This window comes from Hyperoodon ampullatus (genome assembly GCF_949752795.1).
Source record: "Hyperoodon ampullatus genome assembly, chromosome: 3".
Taxonomy (NCBI): Eukaryota; Metazoa; Chordata; class Mammalia; order Artiodactyla; family Ziphiidae; genus Hyperoodon; species Hyperoodon ampullatus.
In genome coordinates this window covers 140,703,520-140,726,779 of record NC_136916.1, presented here as the reverse complement: position 1 = coordinate 140,726,779, position 23,260 = coordinate 140,703,520, and the positions used below count along the sequence as shown (strand labels likewise).

Here is a 23,260-nt window from a genome sequence, read left to right as displayed (position 1 = left end):
ATTTATTTGTTAGGCAAATAAATGAAGGGTTTTTTTAATAAAGAGAAAAACATGAAATAGGGGATTATGGATGACAGTTACATTCTTCTATGAGACTCGGTGTCAGGTTCATTTCTGTATTTTGGAGTATTTTGCCCCATACTAAGAAAATTCTGATTCCTAAACACAAGTGGTTACAAACAGTAACTTTTAACATCTCCCTTGCAATCTGAGGGAGCAGAGACAGCCAGAGAAGCTTCATTCCATAGCCTGAACCAAAATTTAATAACCTATTAACAGAAATTAACTCAACATCATTCATCTCAACTACAATAACATTTCCAATAAAGTATACTCGACAGTGCATATGGGCTTTTAAAAAAAATTACAGTATTTAAATCCAAATCATACCTTTGAGAAACCCAAAGATCCCTCCACCCCCAGAATGTCCTAGGGTCTAGTAGAATCCAATCCCTACTTAAAGCCTGTCTTTAAAAAAAGCCTGCCAGCAAGCACTGAGTTGGTATCAGTACTCAAAACATGGGTCACCAGGGTAGATATAGCCCACAAACACCTCTCGGCAAACCTAGGATTCGAGTAAAGTGTGCCACCTGCAGACCTGCTGCCCTTTGGTCTCCTTCATTTCCTCCCAATGGTCGTGCTCCTCCTCTCCACTACTGTTTTGACCCAGAGCAATCCAACCAATCATCTCTTTACGCTTCATGGTACGCCTGTTATACACAGAAATCATCAACGTAACATCAGAGAGCTGAAAGAGGGCCACCTGGAAAACAAAGGTCTCCTTATAGACAGGATTGGGCTGACCGCGTCGGATGGATGTCTTGCAGCGGGACATCTCTTGACCCACAGAACTGAGGAGAAAGAGCTTTCCATATGTATCTGAGGAAACAATGGAAATGAGAAAACATCAGTGCCTTCCGGTTTGCTAGTTTAATTGCAATATCTACACGGGCTGTACATTTTTCCTTTTTAACATACTGAGTAGCATCTTTAGGCCCGGAACTTTCTGTAGGACTAATACATCTTACATGAACTCTTCAGGAAAGGGATTATTACCTTTATCCTTAATGTTTCATGCGGTCCACCATGGGGCACCTTGCTGATGTTCATTAGAAGCTCTGTATGTGCAAGGGTATGTACATGCATAGGCACGTGTGCAATGGTATTTGTGGACATGCACAGTTCTTCATCCATGCTTTATTTATGTAACTATAAATATACGTTTTGCTCTATGTGTCTTTCTTTTCATTGTCAAAGGGCTGTTTATGCCTAAAGAGTCTCTTCTCTTCTCATTCTCTACATATTCTTTGGACCATGTTATCCACTCAGTGACAACTACCAGATCTGTATCTCTGGCCTAGACGTCCCTCCCAAGCTCAAGATCCAACTGAATACCATACTTCTTCTTGTGGAAATCCCATCTCCCACTCATCATGTCTCCAACTCCTAAAAACTTGCTGTTTTAGTATTCTCCAGCCCTGTGAATGGTAGCATCATCTGCTCAAGTACCCAAGTCAGAACTCAGGATGGCATTGTTTACTAGACTGGCTTCCTTACCCCTAGTCCAGTCAATCAACCACCAAGTTCTGTTGATTCCACCTCCTCAGTTGCTCCCAAATCCATCCACTTCCTTGCATCCCAATGCCACTGAACTCTCAGTGTACACCATCAGCTCAGGTCACCAGCATTTCCCACTTGCATGACTGCATGTTTCTTCACTGATCTCCAGTCACTGGATTGTCAGAGGGGTCTTTGTAAAATGCAGATCTGGTTGTGTCACTCTCCCTAGTAAACAAAGACTAAACCTTCAATACATCCCACTAGTCTCAGGATAAAAGCCAAATTTCTCGGTATAGACCACATACCCTGACACTTTTATCTTCCAGTTTCATTATGCATCACCGTTGCCTTTATACACTGCATCCCCACTACACTGAACACTTTATCCTTCCAACCCACTCTGCTGTCTTTCCCTTTCACTTCTGCATAAGCTCTACATGCCCTGATATCCCAAATGATATCTACCTTCACATGACTCCTATTCATTAGTTTAGTTTGGATGTCACTTTATCCTGGAATCTTTGCTGACCACTTGCCCCCATGCTGACCATCTGTGGGCTCCATCAAAATCTAGTTTTAGCCTCTCTCAGCACTTATTACCCAGTATTTCCATTGCCTGCTTACTTGTCTGCAAAACTGTCAGTTCCCTGATGGGAGAAAGAGAGACTGCCCTGTTTACCACTGTACCCCCATGCCTGGGGTAATGCCTAACATGTGGTAGACACTCAGTAAATATTAAATATTTTGTAATGAATATTGTAAAAATATTTGTAATATTTTGTAATGACCAGCCAGGAGACTCGACTTTCTTTTTTCTTTTGGACTTAAGTTTTCAAACTTGCAAAATGGAGCTAAACCCCTCATTTTATAACCCCTGCACTAGAATGCCATAAGATGGTGACTAGCATCATAGGTTTAGTCATTTATAGAAAGTAAGTACTAACATAGTCTATTACTTTTACTAAAATTCCTGAATGGATAATTACAAAGAAAATTATATCCTAAGAAAATTCTATTTTTATTAAAATCAATTAATTTATCAATTTCTTGACTTACACTTAACTACAGTTTTTACCACTAATTTATGTGTCCTATCCTTTAAAAAAAAATCTACAAGTTCCTGTGTTTCCTGAATTTTATCATTCTGTACATTCTGTTCAATGCAGGCTAAATGCTGATTAGTGTTTACTGCTCACTTTCCCACCTAACAACCAATGAAACTTTTTAAAGTGTAAACTCAGAGCTCTGTAATTTACTGTTCTCTACAAGAGCATTGTAAGATAGGAAACAAATTACAACCTGCAGTTTTCTTTGTTGATCTTTTTCTATTCCGGTTTGATATGTTATTTTATGCAGTTATCTGCTGAGAAATACAAGGTGTGAAATTACACTTCAGGTGTGAAAAACACTTATCTGTCTCAAAAACAGGGCTCTCCACTCTTCAAACTACTCTATGGAAAAAACTGTCAGAAAACCAACAATGGGGGAGTGAACTTGTGTTTCCACAGCTGGACAGCTACACAATTCCTGTAGGAAAAGTTCAATCCAGTCATCAAACTGGTCTGGCAATTCTGCTACCAGTTACGGCAGTGAAAATTGAATCAATCTTGCAGACAAAGATCTGCTCATTTCACAAAGAGAGCAATTTCCAGCTTTATCCTGTCAGAAGATCATTTTCTAATTATGAGAAAGGCTACTTACTCCCTAACTACCATCAATGAAGCTGAATTGTATGTGTATGACAAAAGGGGGAAATAATAATTTTATAAACAATCCAGTCTAAGGACACCTGACCAGAAGAAGAGAAATGTTGCTGATCATTCCAGCTCAAAAGGGAACCTTTTATTGGCTGTAATAATGTGCTTACTTCTTAGTGACCCAGGGCTGTGCCCAGAAAATTCTACTTGTGAGGAATAGTGAGGAGTAAGGCTGGGGTCTTTCGGGGTTCAATGACTTAATCTGATGAGCACCAGTCAGAATGGAAGAGAAAGAATCAAGTAAATATGCAACTTAAGTGAGCTCTGTTTTAATTCTTTGGAATTGATAATACTTGCTTCAGAGCACCACCGAGCAGCATTTTTTTTAAATTAAAACAGAAAGTCACAAAAATTATAATCATCCTCATCAGTTCATTCAGTCCCATGTAATTAACTTATTTTTCATCTTGATCTTTTGTTAGCACTTTTATGAATTCATCAGTTTTCCATTAGAGTTCTGAAAATGCTTATTGATTCAGTTCACCAGTATAGTCAGTTACCAGAAACCTGTACTTGTCAGAGTCTTCTCCATGAATTCCTTGAAGATGAAACCCTTTTATAGGAATATTTTTGCAAAAGCATTAGAGTACACCCAGAACTGTCTGTAAATGACAAAAGACTTAAAAATGACCACAGTTAAAGATTTGATGAAAGTTCATAATAATGCAATTGACAAGGAAATTTAGTTATTTCTGAGATATACATTTTAAAGTATTAACTAGAATTATGACTTATAACATTACACCAGAACATATAAGATATTCAGAAATTTCATGTAATATCTGAAAAATTTATATTAACATTTTCCAAATAAATAACCCAAAGAAAGTTTAGTATTAGTTGTGTTTTTTGTATGTTTGTTTTTTTATACTTCAGGTTCTTATTAGTCACCAATTTTATACACATCAGTGTATACATGTCAATCCCAATTGCCCAATCCATCACACCATCATCCACACCCCACCGCGGTTTTACCCCCTTGGTGTTCATACGCTTATTCTCTACATCTATGTCTCAACTTCTGCCCTGCAAACCGGTTCATCTGTACCAGTTTTCTATGTTCCACATATATGCGTTAATATACGATATTTGTTTTTCTCTTTCTGACTTATTTCACTCTGTATGACAGTTTCTACATCCATCCATGTCTCAACAAATGACTCAATTTCGTTCCTTTTTATGGCTGAGTAATATTTCATTGTATATATGTACCACAACTTTTTTATCCATTCATCTGTCAGTGGGCATTTAGGTTGCTTCCATGACCTGGCTATTGTAAATAGTGGTGCAATGAACATTGGGGTGCATGTGTCTTTTTGAATTATGGTTTTCTCCGGGTATATGCCCAGTAGTGGGATTGCTGGATCATATGGTAATTCTAATTTTAGTTTTTTAAGGAACCTCCATACTGTTCTCCATAGTGGCTGTATCAATTTATATTCCCACCAACAGTGCAAGAGGGTTCCCTTTCCTCCACACCCTCTCCAGCATTTGCTGTTTATAGATTTTCTGATGAAGCCCATTCTAACTGGTGTGAGGTGATACCTCATTGTACTTTTGATTTGCATTTCTCTAGTAATTAGTGATGTTGAGCAGCTCTTCATGTGCTTCATGGCTATCTGTATGTCTTCTTTGGAGAAATGTCTATTTAGGTCTTTGGCGCATCTTTGGATTGGGTTGTTTTTTTAATATTGAGCTGCATGAGCTGTTTATATATTTTGGAGATTAATCCTTTGTCCATTGATTCGTTTGCAAATATTTTCTCCCATTCTGAGGCTTGCCTTTTCATCTTGTTTATGGTTTCCTTTGCTGTGCAAAAGCTTTTAAGTTTCATTAGGTCCCATTTGTTTATTTTTGTTGTTATTTCCATTACTCTAGGAGGTGGGTCATAAAAGATCTTCCGGTGATTTATGTCAGTGTTCTTCCTATGTTTTCCTCTAAGAGTTTTATAGTGTCCAGTCTTACATTTAGGTCGCTAATCCAGTTTGAGTTTATTTTTGTGTATGGTGTTAGGGAATGTTCTAATTTCATTATTTTACATGTAGCTGTCCAGTTTTCCAAGCACCACTTATTGAAGAGACTGTCTTTTCTCCATTGTATATCTTTGCCTCTTTTGTCATAGATTAGTGGACCATAGGTGTGTGGGTTTATCTCTGGGCTTCCTATCTGGTTCCACTGATCTATGATTCTGTTTTTGTGCCAGTACCATATTGTCTTGATGACTGTAGCTTTGTAGTATAGTCTGAAGTCAGGGAGTCTGATTCCTCCAGCTCCGTTTTTTTCCCTCAAGACTGCTTTGGCTATTCGGGGTCTTTTGTGTCTCCATACAAATTTTAAGACTTTTTGTTCTAGTTCCATAAAAAATGCCATTGGTAATTTGATAGGGATTGCACTGAATTTGTAGATTGCTTTGGGTAGTAGAGTCATTTTCACAATACTGATTCTTCCAATCCAAGAACATGGTATATCTCTCCATCTGTTGGTATCATCTTTCATTTCTTTCATCACTGTCTTATAGTTTTCTGCATACAGGTCTTTTGTCTCCCAGGTAGGTTTATTCCTAGGTATTTTATTGTTTTTGTGGCAATGGTAAATGGGAGTGTTTCCATAATTTCTCTTTCAGATTTTTCATCATTAATGTATAGGAATGCAGGAGATTTCTGTGCATTAATTTTGTATCCTGCAACTTTACCAAATTCATTGATTAGCTCTAGTAATTTTCTGGTGGCATTTTTAGGATTGTCTATGTATAGTATCATGTCATCTGCAAACAGTGACAGTTTTACTTCTTCTTTTCCAATTTGTATTCCTTTCATTGCTTTTTCTTCTCTGATTGCCGTGGCTAGGACTTCCAAAACTATGTTGAATAATAGTGGTGAGACCGGACATCCTTGTCTTGTTCCTGACCTTAGAGGAAAGGCTTTTCACTATTGAGAATGATGTTTTCTGTGAGTTTGTTGTATATGGCCTTTATTATATTGAGGTAGGTTCCCTCTATGCCCACTCTCTGGAGAGTTTTTATCAAGAATGGGTGTTGAATTTTGTCCAAAGCTTTTTCTGCATCTACTGAGATGATCATATGGTTTTTATTCTTCAATTTGTTAATATGGTGTATCACATTGATTGATTTGCATATATTGAAAAATCCTTGCAGCCCTGGGATAAATCCCACTTGATTGTGGTGTATGATCCTTTTAATGTGTTGTTGGATTCTGTTTGCTAGTATTTTGTTGAGGATTTTTGCATCTATATTCATCAGTGATATTGGTCTGTAATTTTCTTTTTTTTTTTCTTTTTTTTGTAGTATCTTTGTCTGGTCTTGGTATTAGGGTGATGGTGGCCTCATAGAATGAGTTTGGGAGTGTTCCTTACCCTGCAATTTTATGGAAGAGTTTGAGAAGGATGGATGTTAGCTCTTCTTTAAATGTTTGACAGAATTCACCTGTGAAGCCATCTGGTCCTGGTCTTTTGTTGTTGGAAGATTTTTATTCAGAGTTTCAATTTCATTACTTGTGATTGGTCTGTTCATATTTTCTGTTTCTTCCTGGTTCAGTCTTAGAAGGTTATACCTTTCTAAGAATTTGTCCATTTCTTCCAGGTTGTCCATATTTGGCATAGAGTTGCTTGTAGTAGTCTCTTAGGGTGCTTTTTATTTCTGCAGTATCTGTTGTAACTTCTCCTTTTTCATTTCTAATTTTATGGATATGAGTCCTCTCCCTCTTTTTCTTGATGAGTCTGGCTAATGGTTTATCAATTTTGTTGATCTTCTCAAAGAACCAACTTTCAGTTTTATTGATCTTTGCTATTGTTTTGTTTCTATTTCATTTATTTCTGCTCTGATCTTTATGATTTCTTTCCTTCTGCTAATTTTGGATTTTGTTTGTTCTTCTTTCTCTAGTTCCTTTAGGTGTAAGGTTAGATTGTTTACTTGAAATTTTTCTTGTTTCTTGAGGTAGGCTTGTATAGCTATAAACTTCCTTCTTAGAACTGCTTTTGCTGCATCCCATAGGTTTTGGATCGTCGTGTTTTCATTGTCATTTGTCTGTAGGTATTTTTTGATTTCCTCTTTGATTTCTTCAGTGATCTCTTGGTTATTTAGTAACGTATTGTTTAGCCTCCATGTGTTTGTGTTTTTACGTTTATTTCCCCTGTAATTCATTTCTAATCTCATAGTGTTGTGGTCAGAAAAGATGCTTGATATGATTTCAATTTTCTTAAATTTACGGAGGCTTGATTTGTGACCCAGGATGTCATCTATCCTGGAGAGTGTTCTGTGCACACTTGAGAAGAAATAGTAATCTGCTGTTTTTTGGATGGAATGTCCTATAAATATCAATTAAATCTATCTGGTCTATTGTGTCATTTGAAGTTTCTGTTTCCTTATCTATTTTCATTTTGGATGATCTGTCCATTGGTGTAAGTGAGGTGTTAATGTCTCCCACTATTATTGTATTACTGTCGATTTCCTCTTTTATAGCTGTTAGCAGTTGCCTTATGTATTGAGTTGCTCCTATGTTGGGTGCATATATATTTATAATTGTTATATCTTCTTCTTGGATTGATCCCTTGATCATTATGTAGTGTCCTTCCTTGTCTCTTGTAACATTCTTTAAAGTCTATTTTATCTGATATGAGTATTGCTACTCCAGCTTTCTTTTGATTTCCATTTGCATGGAATATCTTTTTCCATTCCCTCACTTTCAGTCTGTATGTGTCCCTAGGTCTGAAGTGGGTCTCTTGTAGACAGCATATAGATGGGTCTTGTTTTTGTATCCATTCAGCACGTCTGTGACTTTTGGTTGGAGCATTTAATCCATTCACGTTTAAGGTAATTATCGATATGTATGTTCCTATGACCATTTTCTTAATTGTTTTGGGGTTTTTTTTTGTAGGTCCTTTTCTTCTCTTGTGTTTCCCACTTAGAGAAGTTCCTTTAGCATTCGTTGTAGAGCTGGTTTGGTGGTGATGAATTCTCTTAGCTTTTGTTTGTCTATAAAGCTTTTGATTTCTCCGTCGTCGAATCTGAATGAGATCCTTGCTGGGTAGAGTAATCTTGGTTGTAGGTTCTTCCGTTTCATCACTTTAAGTATATCATGACACTCGCTTCTGGCTTATAGAGTTTCTGCTGAGAAATCAGCTGTTAACCTTATGGGAGTTCCCTTGTATGTTACCTGTCATTTTTTTCCTTGCTGCTTTCAGTAATTTTTCTTTGTCTTTAATTTTTGCCAATTTGATTACTGTGTGTCTCGGCATGTTTCTCCTCGGGTTTATCTTGTATGGGACTCTCTGCGCTTCCTGGACTTGGGTGGCTATTTCCTTTCCATGTTCAGGAAGTTTTTGACTATAATCTCTTCAAATATTTTCTCTGGTCCTTTTTCTCTCTCTTCTTCTGGGACCCCTATAATGCAAATGTTGTTGCATTTAATGTTGTCCCAGAAGTCTCTTAGGCTGTGCTCATTTCTTTTCATTCTTTTTTCTTTATTCTGTTCCGCGGCAGTGAATTCCACCAGTCTGTCTTCCAGGGCACTTATCTGTTCTTCTGCCTCAGTTATTCTGCTATTGATTCCTTGTAGTGTAGTTTTCATTTCAGTTATTGTATTGTTCATCTCTGTTTATTTGTTCTTTAATTCTTCTAGGGCTTTGTTAAACATTTCTTGCATCTTCTCGATCTTTGCCTCCATTCTTTTTCCGAGGTCCTGGATCATCTCCACTATCATCATTCTGAATTCTTTTTCTGGAAGGTTGCCTATCTCCCCTTCGTTTAGTTGTTTTTCTGGGGTTTTATCTTGTTCCTTCATCTGGTACATAGCCCTCTGCCTTTTCACCTTGTTTATCTTTCTGTGAATGTGTTTTTTCTTCCACAGGCTGCAGGATTGTAGTTCTTCTTGCTTCTGCTGTCTGCCCTCTGGTGGATGAGGCTATCTAAGAGGCTTGATGGGAGGGACTGGTGGTGGGTAGAGCTGACTTTTGCTCTGGTGGGAAGAGCTCAGTAAAACTCTAATCCAGTTGACTGTTCATGGGTGGGACTGGGTTCCCTCCTTGTTGGTTGTTCAGCCTGAGGCAACCCAACACTGGAGCCTACCTCGGCTCTTTGGTGGGGCTAATGACAAACTCTAAGAGGGCTCACGCCAAGGAGTACTTCCCAGAACTTCTGCTGCCAGTGTCCTTGTCCCCATGGTGAGCCACAGCCCACTCCCTGGCCTCTGCAGGAGACCCTCCAACACTAGCAGGTAGGTCTGGTTCAGTCTCCCCTGGGGTCACTGCTCCTTCCCCTGGGTCCCTATATACAAACTACTTTGTGTGTGCCCTCAAAGAGTGGAGTCTCTGTTTCTCCCAGTCTGGTCGAAGTCCTGCAATCAATTCCCACTAGCCTTCAAAGTCTGATTCTCTAGGAATTCCTCCTCCCGTTGCCAGACCCCCAGGTTGGGAAGTCTGACGTGGGGCTCAGAACCCTCACTCCAGTGGGTGGACTTCTGTGGTATAAATGTTCTCCAGTCTGTGAGTCACCCACCCACCAGTTATAGGATTTGATTTCACTGTGATTGCACCCCTCCTGCCGTCTCATTGTGGCTTCTCCTTTGTCTTTGGATGTGGGATATCTTTTTCCATGACTTCCAGTGTCTTCCTGTCAGTGATTGTCTAGCAGCTAGTTGTGATTCTGGTGTTCTCGCAAGAGGGAGTGAGAGCACATCCTTCTACTCCGCCATCTTGGTTCCTCCTCCCACCGAGCAGTATTTTATCTTCTGCTGATGATTCAGACGCCTCTTGGTGTCAAAACCATCATCAACAGGCTGAATGGGTCACAACCCCTAGATCGTCCTGGATGCTGTTCTTCTGACCCAGCCTGCCAACTGCTCTATGGGTCACTTGTCTCTTTCTCCATAAAGGAAGATACCACATGCACCAAAAAAATTATGACAGTAAAATATCTCCAATATATCATGGCACATAATTATGTCATTTGGGACTCAGAAGTCATTTTTCCAAAGAAACAATATAATACCTAACTATTTAACTAACCACAATAGTTAGTTAAATAGCTCATACAAGACACCTGCCAGCGGGCAGCATGACGGTCTACCAATTGTAATAGACTCAGCCTCAGGGAGGGGGTGGGAGTGAGGCACCATGATTCTCTGGGTAAGGGAAAGAATTTGGTCATTTAACCTCCCCTTAGCTTCTAATGTATTCATAATTATAAAATATTTTCAATATACGTGAGAATAATAGTACATATACCCAAGTATGCAGACTTGTGATATTTAGCATTTGTCTTATTTATTATGGACCTTTTTGCTTTTTGTTTGATTTTTAGGAAATAAAGTGTTATAATTGAAGATCCTTGAGTATCCCTCCTAATTCTTGTTTGGTTTCCTCTATCACTAAAGGTAATTCCTCTCCTGGATTTGCAGCTCATAATCTTCATGTATGTTTTTAGCCTTTCACTATATAAATAGCTGTAAATAAAGATATCCAAAATATACTTAACAGTATTCTGCACATTTAAAAAGTATTTAACGTTTTACTGTATGTCCTCCCAAAACTTGACTTTTTTGCATTCAGCATTAAATTTTTTATATTACCTATATTATATATACACCTGTGATTCAAGTGCCGTATAGTGTTTCAGTATATTAATAAACCACAATTTATTTATTCATAATCTTAATTAATGGACATTTTAATTGCTTATAATAACCAAGAAGTGAAAAGATTTCAGTGAACATTTTTATATATTTTCCATTTTACCAATATTTGAGAATTTCTCAAATACATACCTAGGAGTAGATTACTGGCTCTTTACAAAGTCTAGAGACAAAATCTTGTTATTTTTATTGCTAATATCTTCTCCCTGCCTGTAACTTATCCTTTTCCTCTGTGTAGTAACTTCTGTAGTATAAATGCTTTAAATTTTTGTGGAGTCAGATTTATCAATGTTTTCTTTTTCAGTTGACATATTTAAAAAAATTGTTTAAGAAATCCTACCCAAACCCAACAGTCTTCCACATTTCTCCTATGAGTCTTAAAGAGTTTGTTTTCCAAATCTGATCTTTAATCCACTTTAAACTGATCTTTGTGTGTAGTATAAAGTAGGGATCTAATTATTTTTTCCTATATGGGAAGCATTATTCATTTAATAGCCCATTATCTCCCAGCTGATTTGTAATATAATGTCGATCAGATATCGTGTCCAGCTTTAGTGTCCTTCCCCTAACTTGATAATATTTATTATTTTAGAATATATTTTGATCTGCTCAGTAGAATCCTTCTTCATCTTTTTAAAAGCTATTTTAGTTATTTTAAGCTCTTGCTTCATTTAATTGGCTCTTGCATATGAATTTGAGAATCAGTTTGTCAAGCTCTTTTTTTAAAAAGAAAAATACACCAAAAAAAAATCTGTGGGGATTTTGATTGGGATCGTACTGGGTATATAGATTAATCTGGTGAAAGCTGTTATTTTCACAATATAGATTATTCTAAACAATGAACATGGTTTATCTATTTAGTTCTCTTTTGTGTCTTTCAAACAGTGTTGTGATTTTTAAAATAATTTTTTTACTCATCTTTTATTAATGTTATTCTTTGGTACCATAGGTACTGTTACTTTTTAAAATATCCATGTGTTAAAACTCCACTTTCTAACTGTCCTTGATGTATTAGAAAACAAGTTTGTATTTTAAAAAAGTTATTATTTTAAATTTGTAGGTTTTCTTGTATTTTTAATGTAGACAATCATATTTTCTACAAATAATGGCAGTTTTGTTTCCTCCTCTCAAGCTTTAAATTTTTATTTCTTTTTCTTATTCTACTGAATTGTCTTGAGTTTCCAGTCTAATGTTGAGTGAGAGTGATGCCAGTGGGAACCCATACTTTGTTCTTGACTTTAAGGGGATTTCAGGATTAAGAATGATGGCTAGTGTCTATTTTCTTAAAACACCCACTATCAAGGTTAAGCAAGTTCCCTTCTGTAACACAAACTAGTTGTTGATATTTAATACCATTTCTACCTTTCTAAGCTCTTTCCCTTACAAAACATAAAATTACATTCCCCTGAATCTCTTGCAGTAAGATCCCAGTTAGAGTCCACTAATGAAAGCGACTTGTATGAGACTGGAAAGTAGAAGGAAAGGGGTGCCACAGCCCTCTAGTCCCAGTTGCAGGCATGTGTACAGGCATTAGCAAGCAGATGGCAAATTAGGGTTTTCACCCATGGTGTTCAAACATCCTTATGAGAATCATCCCTTTCATATGTACACAGCTCAGATCATACTGGCATCTTTCTTGTGATGCCTATACTTCTGGATTTCCTGGAGAGCTTTCTTGACCTTTATCACAAGCCTTCCCATGCTTAAAACCTGTAAGAAACAACTTCTGACTCAAAATACCTATTCTGTATTTTCCTGACAAAATCTGACTGATATAGTAGCTGGTAATCTGAACTGGAATGCTACCAAAATAAAAACACAAGAATGACCACTGGCCTAGAAGTTGGGTGCCAGGTGATGAAGAAACTAACATCAGAGGCTAGAACAATGGAGATCCATAATCCATATTATGTGATAGTAAAACCACCATCTGCTATAACTTGGAAGGAAGAGCATATGCCTAATGTTTATAGAACTAAGGAAACAGACTGAAAAACAGAGTGTTAGAAATGTGTATTCGTACTACTGGCTTTATTTGGGGGGTGAGGGTGAAAAGTAAGCTTGGGAAAGAACTGACCAATGTGCAAGGAAAAAGAGAATCCTGAAATTCAGACCTTTCTGTGGTTGGAAAAGTTCCTTGCTTCCAGACCTCCAAACAGTAAGAGACAGATTTTAAAAGGTTTCAAACAACAAAGGCCCAGTAAACCTTCTTAGGGGAATAATGTGATAGTGACTCAGGTTAAGTATCAAATTAAGGATACAGGCTTCACACCAGATTTTAGTTGACTGAGCCATGTGACTGAGGTCTGAATAATAGAATATGAGAAGTGGTAAATATCACCTTCAATCACAGCTATAGGCAACCACTCCCCCATCTCTTCCCCTTCCATGGCAACAAAGCAGGTCACATTTTGAATATAATATTATCACCTCATTAAATGGAAAGAACCTGTATGCCTTAGTCACAGCTTAGAGGAGAGGCACCTGCTTTACTTTGGACTGTGATGCAAGGGAGAAATAAACCTTTGCTGTTAAGCCATGAACTTTGCAGAATTTGTCATTGCATCATAGCCTAGCCTATACGAATACACCTTCTATTACTCCTCTGCTTTGAGTTATTTTTATCAACAATGGATAGTGCATTTTATCACGAGCTTCTTTTGCAAGTATTGACATGATCAGGTTTTCTCATAAATCAATTGGTATGTGAACTGCACCAGATTTTCCTAATATTAAGTCATTCTTGCATTCCTGAACTAAGCCCAATTTGTTGGTAATTAGTAGTTCTTTTTCTTATACATTGTGAGGCTATGTGGGCCCAATATAAACTGCAGTGTATGTGAGAGGATGTGAGGAGGGGGACAGGGAGAGATTGGGAGGAAGAGAAATATTAATCTAATGTTATATCTACCTTTTACATAGCAGTCTTAGTCCCTTTACATTTATTATGATCACTGATGTATTTTGATTTATTTTTATTGTTTTGGTTTGTGCTATCTATTCTGCATTTTCTAGGCTTTTAAATATCTCTTTCTGCTTTCTATTGGATTAACTGAATTTTCTTTACTCTAATTTAGCCTCCTTACTGGTTTGAAAGTTGGAAATTTTAACATGTACACTTGACTTAATGTCTAAAATGAATCAATACCTCTACCCTCTTTTTAAGCAACATAAGTACCTTAGAATTCTTTGATTTCCATCTCCCCTTCGCATCCTTCATGTTATTCCTACCCGGAATTTCATTTCCAAGTTGTTGTTGTAGTCCCAACATTAGGCATGTTTCCTACTATTGCTGTTTCTGCAGTTTATACATGCTTACCTTTACCTACACGTTGATTTTTTTGTTCTTGTTGTTCATTTTCCTTTCTTGAACTTCACTACTTCCTTCTAAGTTCGACTTCTTTCTCCCTGAAATAACATCAGTTAGTAGCTCTTCCACTGATAAACCCTTTCAAACTTTGTGAAAAAGATCTTTATTCTTCCTTCACTCGAAAAGAATAGTAAGTTGAGAGTATTTTTTTCTCTTTGATGATATTCTCCCCTTGTCCTCAGCCTTCTATCGTTGCTGTTAATAAGCCTGTCCTTAGTCTGACTGTCATTCTTCTGTAGAAAGCTGGGTTTTTTTTAAAGCAGCTTTATTGAGATATAACTCACATACCATGGTAACTGTATTTTCTCCCCTGTTGCTTTTCAGATTTTCTAACTTTGATATTGTTGTGAGAATTAAATGAGATGATGTAAGTACAGGAATATCCCATATGCAATCAATAAGTTATTGCCACATACAAATCTTCATATGAATTGGCCTTAATTCTAAGCACATAATGGCTATTAGTAAGTACTCGCTATACTTAGCTTTAAAAGAAGGTGGTATGTCCTATATCTGTTCATTTCCATGTAGTCATTTTTTCCCCTGCCTTTCATCTGTAGAGTGTACCCCCCTGCATCCCACTTGTTCTTCACACTAAACACGAGCCAGCTTGATTTGCTTTTTTGATTTTCCTTCCTCTAGTCTCTGCTATTGTGAGTACCTAACAAGGTTAATGTGCTGCTGCTGTAAGTATTATCATTTGGGACGTAATTATCACATGTGGCTAATCACGCACATGCTGAGAGGCTGGGGAACTTGTTTTTAACTGGTGGGGACATCTTAATGATAGTTTTTGACAAGGACCATTATATGGATGTATATATACACAGTGCAGTAATGCACTGTAGAAGGATGGAGAAAGAGAACCTGTCAACAGAACAGCTAATATTTTTTTTAAAAAACATAGATTTGTATCAGTAATATTATCTAGTTAACCCTATTTAATAGGGAAAGAAATTAAATTCAGAGAGGTTAAATCAAATGTTGAGGCCACGCAGTAACTGGGTGGCAAGCCCAGGAAAAGAACAGAACAGAGCTGCTAAATTGTTAGCGAATTGCTTTCCCATGAAGCCAAATTCAAAAGATAATCAAATGTTTCTAATTCTCAATGGTAACTTTTTCAAAAGCTTCTATAAATGTGTATCAGCAATGGAATATTACTCAGCCATAAAAAGGAACTAAACTGAGTTATTTGTAGTGAGTTGGATGGCCTAGAGACTGTCATACAGAGTGAAGTAAGTCAGAAAGAGAAAAACAAATACCGTATGCTAACACATATATATGGAATCTAAAAAAGAAAAAAAAAAGAAAATGGTCAGAAGAACCTAGGGGCAAGACGGGAATAAAGATGCAGACCTACTAGAGAATGGACTTGAGGATACGGGGAGGGGGAAGGGTAAGCTGGGACAAAGTGAGAGAGTGGCATGGACATATATATACTACCAAACGTAAAATAGATAGCTAGTGGGAAGCAGCCACATAGCACAGGGAGATCAGCTCGGTGCTCTGTGACCACCTAGAGGGGTGGGATAGGGAGGGTGGGAGGGAGGGAGATGCAAGAGGGAAGAGATATGGGGACATATGTATATGTATAACTGATTCACTTTGTTATAAAGAAGAAACTGACACACCATTGTAAAGCAATTATACTCTAATAAAGATGTTAAAAACTAAAAAAATAAAAAAAAAAGAAATCATAAAGATCAGATCAGAAATAAATTAAAAAAAAAAGTCTATCAGGATTTCAGATGTCTAGAAGGCACAATAAGAGGCTTTTTCACCTGGACCATCTGCCATGTACAGATGTGGAAACTATCCCTTGCCATCAGATTTGTAGACTAGCCTGTACCATCTTAACAGCAATAATGACAACACTGACCACATGTACTAAGTGAGATTTTACCCTGAAAGTGCCTGGAATGGTTCTTGGCACACTGTTACCTGACCTGAGCTAAGATTAGTTCATTTTTTTAACTTGCTTATATATTGTTTCTGAACAGGTTCTATGGAATAGTTTCAGTAATTTTCAAATAGCCTATTCTATCTTCCCTGGTCCACCTAGGATTTGAAATATATATATATATATATATACATATTTAAATTTTTATAATACGGGCATTTTCACCAGAATGAAAGGAATGAAGGAAGGAAGGAAGAAAGGGAGGGAGGGAGGGAGGTATAAAAACCTACCTACCTTTCTATCTATCTATCTGTCTGATGAATAGAGAAAAGGTTAAAGTTAGAAATAAAGAAATGCCCAACCACATACTTTGTCTCAGGATGGATGTGGTTTATGGAGGATACTACAGAAGATGCCCACAGGTTCATTTGCTTGGTACCCTATTCCATCCAAAACTGAGTCAAGGGAATAAGGTTGGAACTTGAGATGTCATCATAATTTTTTTAAAAAATGTAATGCCCACCACAGTAGCCCCTGTCAATGGCTACACTCTTGTTTTATTTTTATCTACCTGGCCCAGCTGAACTATTCCAGACCACACCAGATTTTCATGCACACTATTTTATAACAAATTTTCAAATATGCTGAAAATTCAAAATAATTATACAGTGGATACCCATATACCCATCACCTAGATTCTTCAATTGTTATATTTTTCTCCATTTATGCTATGGACTGAATGTATGTATCCTCCCAAAATTCATATGTTGAAGCCCTAATCCCCGATGTGATGCTATTTGGATGTGGGATCTTTGGGAGATAATTAGGTCATGAGGGTGGAGTCCTCATGAATGGGATTAGTGCCCTTATAAGAAGAGACATGAGAGAGGTGTTTTCTGTCTCTGCCATGTGAAGATACAGCAAGAAGATGTCTGTCTACAAACCAGGAAGAGGGTTCTAATCAGGAACCAAATCAGCTGATACCTTGATCTTGAACTTCCCAGCCTCCAGAACTGTGAGAAGTAAATTTCTGCTGTCTAAGCCACTCAACCTATGTTATTTCTGTTATGGTAGCCTGAGCTAACAGCGTTTGCTTTTGCACATATCTATGCATCTATCTATCCATCAATCCATCACAGCTGTAGCCATCATTGTTCTTTACCCCTAAACATTTCAGCATGTGTTTCATTAACTAGAGTTCAATAATTTATGGCTCTTTTCTATTATAAGGTAAAATTTACATGCAGTGAAATGCACAAAGCCTAGTAAAATTCAGTAAGTTTTAACAAATGCAAACTTCCATTTAACCCACACCCCTATCAAAATATAGAATATGTCCATCACCCCAGAATATTCCCTCATGTTCATGCCCAGTCCATCTTGATGCCAATGCCAATCCTGAAGCAACCACTCCTCTTCTGCTTTTCTTCACTATATGTAAATAAGTTTTGCCTGTTTTAGAACTTCATATAAATGGAATCATACAGTAGGTACTCAGTGCGATTTTGAGATTCCTCCATGTTGTTGAATGCCTCAGTTAATTTTGTTCCTTTTATATTGCTGAATAGTATTCCACTATGGAAATATATCTTAATTTGTTTACTCATTCATGAGAACATAAGGGCTCTTTGCAATTTTTCCATACTATGAGTAAAGCTGCTACAAACATTCTTGTTCCTGTTTTTTTTTTAACTTATGGGTAAATGCCTAAGAATGGAACTGCTGGATTTTCAGTGCATGTTTACCTATATAAGAAACTACCAAGCCTCTTCACAAAGCTGTTATTCCATTTTACACAACCACTAAGAATGTATTCTCCACAGCCTCACCAATACTTGAGTAAATCTGTCTTTTAAGTTTTAACCATTCTGGGGTGGGGGGGCGGGGCAAGGTGTGGTAGAGACTCATCTCTTGGAATGCTCCCACCAGCTCCTGCCCATTGGAGCAAAACCTGCCTTTCACTGAGCCTTCTCCCCCAAGGATTTGCCTCAAAAATTTCAGGAGGGGAGCTTACATCTCATTGGTTTATTTCTTCTAAGACCCTAAAAGAGAAGAGGAACTCCATCTATTATTTGTCCACCTCTCCTCTATCTTGCTTAGAAAGAAAAGTTTAAAATACCAGAATAGTCATCTAGCTGGATCAAGTTGGCAAGTTCAGTTATCTTTTGGTTCATGATATATTTTGATGCAAAAGATTCTCGCTTCTAAATCCCAGCCTTTGTCTCTTTCCATCAAGATTTAGCACCTTCAATATTCTAGAGAGAAGTCCCCACTCCACAGGCTCAACCTCTTTTCCTTTGGGCTTCCCTAAGAACCATTCTTCACATTATCATAGCCAGCCTGCAAGGCAGGATTGATATCCCCTTTCTGCAGAGGAGGTTCACCGCCTCTGAGCTGAGGGTCTCAAGCACAGGATTTGTGACCCTCACACAAGTTTCTACCGGTGACTTTCCCCTGGCAGGCAGCTCCCGTGGGGTGCGCTCTGACACAAGGCTCTGAGGCTCCTCCTGCCCTCCTTCCACCTTCACCAGGGAGATGAGTGCACTTCGCTGTCTCCCTCCTCCACTCCCCACTCCAGGCCTATTCATCTTCCAGCTTGCATCCTTTCCCCTTCACACCCTCTTTCTTCCAATGCTGCTCAGTTACCTCATAAAACTATTGTTCCCTCATCCTTTCTCTCTCTTATTCTCTTCCATATGGGAACTAAAATTGTATCCTAAGCTTGCCTGATGACTGCCAAAGTCCTGTTAGTGGTGTAAGGAAGTGAGACATAATGAAGGACCAATGTCGTCAACATCTCAAGCCCTTGAAAGTACCAAGAGGTCCCTTTCAGAATCTCCACAAAAGAACCTTCTACTTTCTCAGCCCCTCCTAATTAAACTGGCTTTTCCTCAAGTACCAGCATTCTATGTAAACAAAAAACTTTTGTCTTCACTATTGGGTTTCTGCTTTAATTAATAGCATCACAGCAACACTGTCTTCTATTACTTTGGCCCCAAAGATACAGCATGTCAGTTACATTTGTCAGTTAAACTGTAGCACTATTCTATGAAAAATCATGTAAATGCCAAACTGACTTAAACTTCTGGAATGAAATCAGTTTCAAAATGAGGACTTGCCTTTTCTCCTACTCAGTTTTAAATATTTGTTATAAGAGTTTCCTCTTTGGCATATTTTCTTTTACATAGAAATGCATGAAGTTTCATGAGCACCATTCTCAACATCACAGCTTTATATGTAGTATCCCTACCTAGAAAGTATATATTATTATGATCCCATTTTACAGATGAGGAAACTGAGAGTCAAAAAAGTTTAGTAACTCACACCTAGTAAGTGACAAAGACCTTAGATTGGCACACTCCAGTTGATGCTTTCTTAGCCACCATGCTGTCCTTCTCCCCTGTATTGCCTGGGATGGCCCAGCATGCAAATTAAAGCCTCCCAGCATGGACTGGAATAGGCCATGATTGTGTGATCCACCTCCGCATCATTCTCTGCAGTTGCACCATGTTCTTCCCTGAAAATTTTTCAGATCTCACCAAATCTCAGGAAAACAGGGAAAGAGATCAGAAAAGGCTCTGCAGGGAAAGCAGTAAATCCAGATCTTTAGTAAATCCAGAGCTTTTAAAAAAAAAAAAAGAAAAAAAGCTGTATCTGGAAAAAAGAGTCTAGCCATGCAATTAATAATCAACACCTAATATGGATTTTAAATAGCTCTTACCTGGTTCTGAGAGTCGATACAGAATATGGCCTATGCCTCTGGTCTCTTCTGTTCTCCAGAGTGCTGGGCTTTCCTTACTAACTTGCTCTAATGCCTTTAACACAGACTGACTAACAAGATACTATTGAACAGAGACATTGTGGGTGGCAGCACAGTTAAAGACTAAAAGGTGTGAGAGCCCAGATTTGGTTGTAGGAGCTGACCTTTTTCTACCAGCTCAGCTGGCTCTTCATCTGATGCTGACATGTGAGGCCAGAGTCCATTGCCTCTTGCAGCCTACCATGTTGTTACTGACTTCGTCCTTATTTCAGTAAGTTTTGGCTGCCTGGGGTGGACACTCTCAATTACGCTCCACTCTACCCACTTCTATTTTACCTTCTTGTACTCAAAAGGCTGGAATTTCAACAGCATTTTCCAGACTCTCTTGCAGCTAGAATTCTAGATATAAATTAGATTCCTCAAATTAGATATGGTTGCATGAGAGCCAGAAGGCAGAAGTGAGGCAGAAACCATCTTCCCGCCCTTTCTTAAGCTGTTTTTGCTGATAAGCAAGATCATTAAAGATGAGCTGATTTTTTGGCAGCATTATTCCAAGGTTCAACCTCCAGCTTCTTGGGTATTGAGAGGCAATTTGGTGGCAGCAGCCGCAGCATCTTTATTCTGGCTTCCTGAGCCCTGGACAGCAGCTGTGGGAGTATGTCTTGAGCTGCTCTTTCCAGGTGTGATCTCCGAAGCTGCCCTGGTGAGTCAGGCCTGGATTGCCCCACATCTTCCTGTTCCACCTCCTCCACCATCAACCACATAACCACTCACATTTCTTGAACGCTCACTATGTGTCAGGCACTGAATGTTCTACATAAATCATTTTAAACCCCAAAACCACCCATGAGAAAGGTACTATTAATATTCCTTTGTTCCAGATGAGTCTGCTGAGATTCAGAAAAGAGAGGTAAATTGTATAGGATCAGAGCAAAGCTAGCAGGTAGATGAGTAGAGCTGGAATTAGATCCCAAAACTGCCTGGCTCCAAAGACTGAACTCTGTCTCTTTAAATGTATTTGAGGACCTGGGACCTATTAGCAGATTTGAATTGTTCATACATGTTATGTTGCTGAAAAGACCTCATTCTTTTGCCCCTTTAACGATCTACACGTAGAAGCCAGCCTATTTTGTATCAAGATGCATCCAGATATCGAAGAAGGCTTCAATCTAATTAAACAGAAAGGCATTTGAAAAATCCAGAGGTATCACTTGGTAAAAACGTGTCTAAGTCATACCAAGATCATTTTTATTGTAAAAGTTAGAGAATTGAGATGAAGGCAGACACAGCCTTCTTCCTGTCTCTGGGAAGACCAGAGCTGGGGGTACAGGAATGAACTTACCAGGCACTCTGTTAACCGCGAGGTTTCGGAAATGGCTGCCTTTGATCATCTCCACGGATAATCGCCCCGTTGTGGCATTATATGATAGCCCCACCAACAGCTCTGGCGCCCCTCCATGCGACAGCGACTGCGTGGATGAAGCACTGTCACTGTGAGAAACTGCAGATGGGCTGAGCGGAGACTCTCCACTCTGGAGGAGAAGAACAACAAAGGATCCATTGGCCCCACTGCACTCCTCTCCCTTACAGAAAGCCGATATTATGTTTGGTGAAATTGTGGCCCAGTCTCCACTGCTGCCAAAGATTACTAATGGCGCACTCAGTGTGAATGATAATAGGGCCTGGGGAGGACAGTTTTGGATGGGATCCCCTGCATTATTAGCAGACATATTTGTTTCAAGAGCTGTCTCCATTCACTCTTTCCTCTCTAAAGACAAAACGGACAAAGATGTTATTACTAGTGTAAATCAAACCCTGGAAGATACATGGAGAGGTAACAGGACACTTAATATAGACTCAAATTTCAATGAGTTTAGACCCATATGGAACCCGTCCACTCCAGGCATGAGTTCTAGGGAACCTGTCCACCCCAGGCATGAGTTCTGCTTCTGTTCTCTGCAGCCTCTTGAGGAATGTAGCAATACAGGAGGCATTTTGTCTTCACCAGAAAAGAAATGACCACTGGCCGTCTACCACCCCATAGAACATTTGGCCCCTGGTTCTGCTCTTTCAGGTTGTCAGGAATATGGCAGATGCTACATTTTTTCTTCCTAAGGAGATGAACTATATTGAACGTGAACACTTTTACAACTGTTTAGTGAGGAAGCTGACACATGGACTGTGCATCTTAGAGACCTTGCAGGTACCAGGGGAGCCCACACTTTGTGTCATGTATTCATGCATGTGCTTCTTTAAAGCACCCACCTCTATGCACCAGACACACTGGGAGGAGGAAAGCAAAGTAGATTAGGATGTTGACTCTCACTCAAGGAGCATGAGTGGGAGTGGACCCTGAGGGGCAGGCCAGCCAGCCTCCCGGACCCACAACTGCTTCAACCTTTCTTCTCAACATCTGCAATCATTTCCTAAAACTTCTTATCAGAAACCCCAATAAATAAATGCATTCAAAGAAATTAAATATTTTTCACATCTTAGGAAACTACCCTGTTTACCAAGCTATGGACATCCCTGTAGAGCCCATGGAGGCTTTCATGGAACACAATTTGTAAACTACAGGGCTAGGTGGTTTTGATAGATGCCTTATAGGCCCTGCTGTCTGGATGATGATAACCCAACAATGAAATATTTGCCTAGTTTGAGGTGAGGGCCACCCCCTCCCTTGGGCTTGTGCATAAGTGTCCACTATGGCACCTGTCACTGCACAGCTTGCCTCTCACATCAAATTCTCAACCTTATAAATCCCTCAGTCCACAGGGCATGGCCCAGTGTGTAGCTTATAATCATGCTCAACAAATAACTGGTGAATGGGGGAATTTTTACCTTCAAGGTTCTTTCACACTGGCTCATTTCCCCCACTCAACTCTGTGCCCCCAGCACAGGGCCCAGGGCCCGGCACAGAGAAACAGGGGTGTAATAATACCTATCCTTATGCTTTATGGTGCAGGATTCCTCTGACCTCCTGTGGCTTCTGTTTCCCAGGATTTCAGAAACACTCTACTCAGAGCTTAAGAAAAAAGAGGGATTTGAACAGAGATGAGACATGATCTGGCTTATGTTTTAAAAGGCTCCTTCTGGCCCCAGTGTTGGGAATAGTCTATAGAGGGCAAAGGCGGAAGCAGGGAGACAACTAGGAGGGCATTTCAGTAATCCAGCCGAGAGTCAGGCTCTGGTTAGGTTTTCAAGATAGAGCCAGGAGGATTTCAGGTGGAAAGGAGAGAAGTCACAAGTGACTTTTAAGATTTTTGA

General features: G+C 38.8%; 1 protein-coding gene across 1 annotated transcript in view; it reads right to left on the bottom strand.

Annotated features, from left to right (window-relative positions):
* Positions 1-565: 565 nt before the first annotated feature.
* Positions 566-23,260, bottom strand: part of SYT16 (synaptotagmin 16) — a gene marked incomplete at both ends in the record, with an annotated part of 116,566 nt that continues 93,871 nt past the window's right edge. Inside the window, 2 exons of the mRNA XM_079698883.1 lie at positions 566-879; positions 21,336-21,525. Of these exons, the coding sequence (XP_079555009.1) occupies positions 566-879; positions 21,336-21,525 (504 nt within the window). The remainder of the gene's footprint in view (positions 880-21,335; positions 21,526-23,260) is intronic.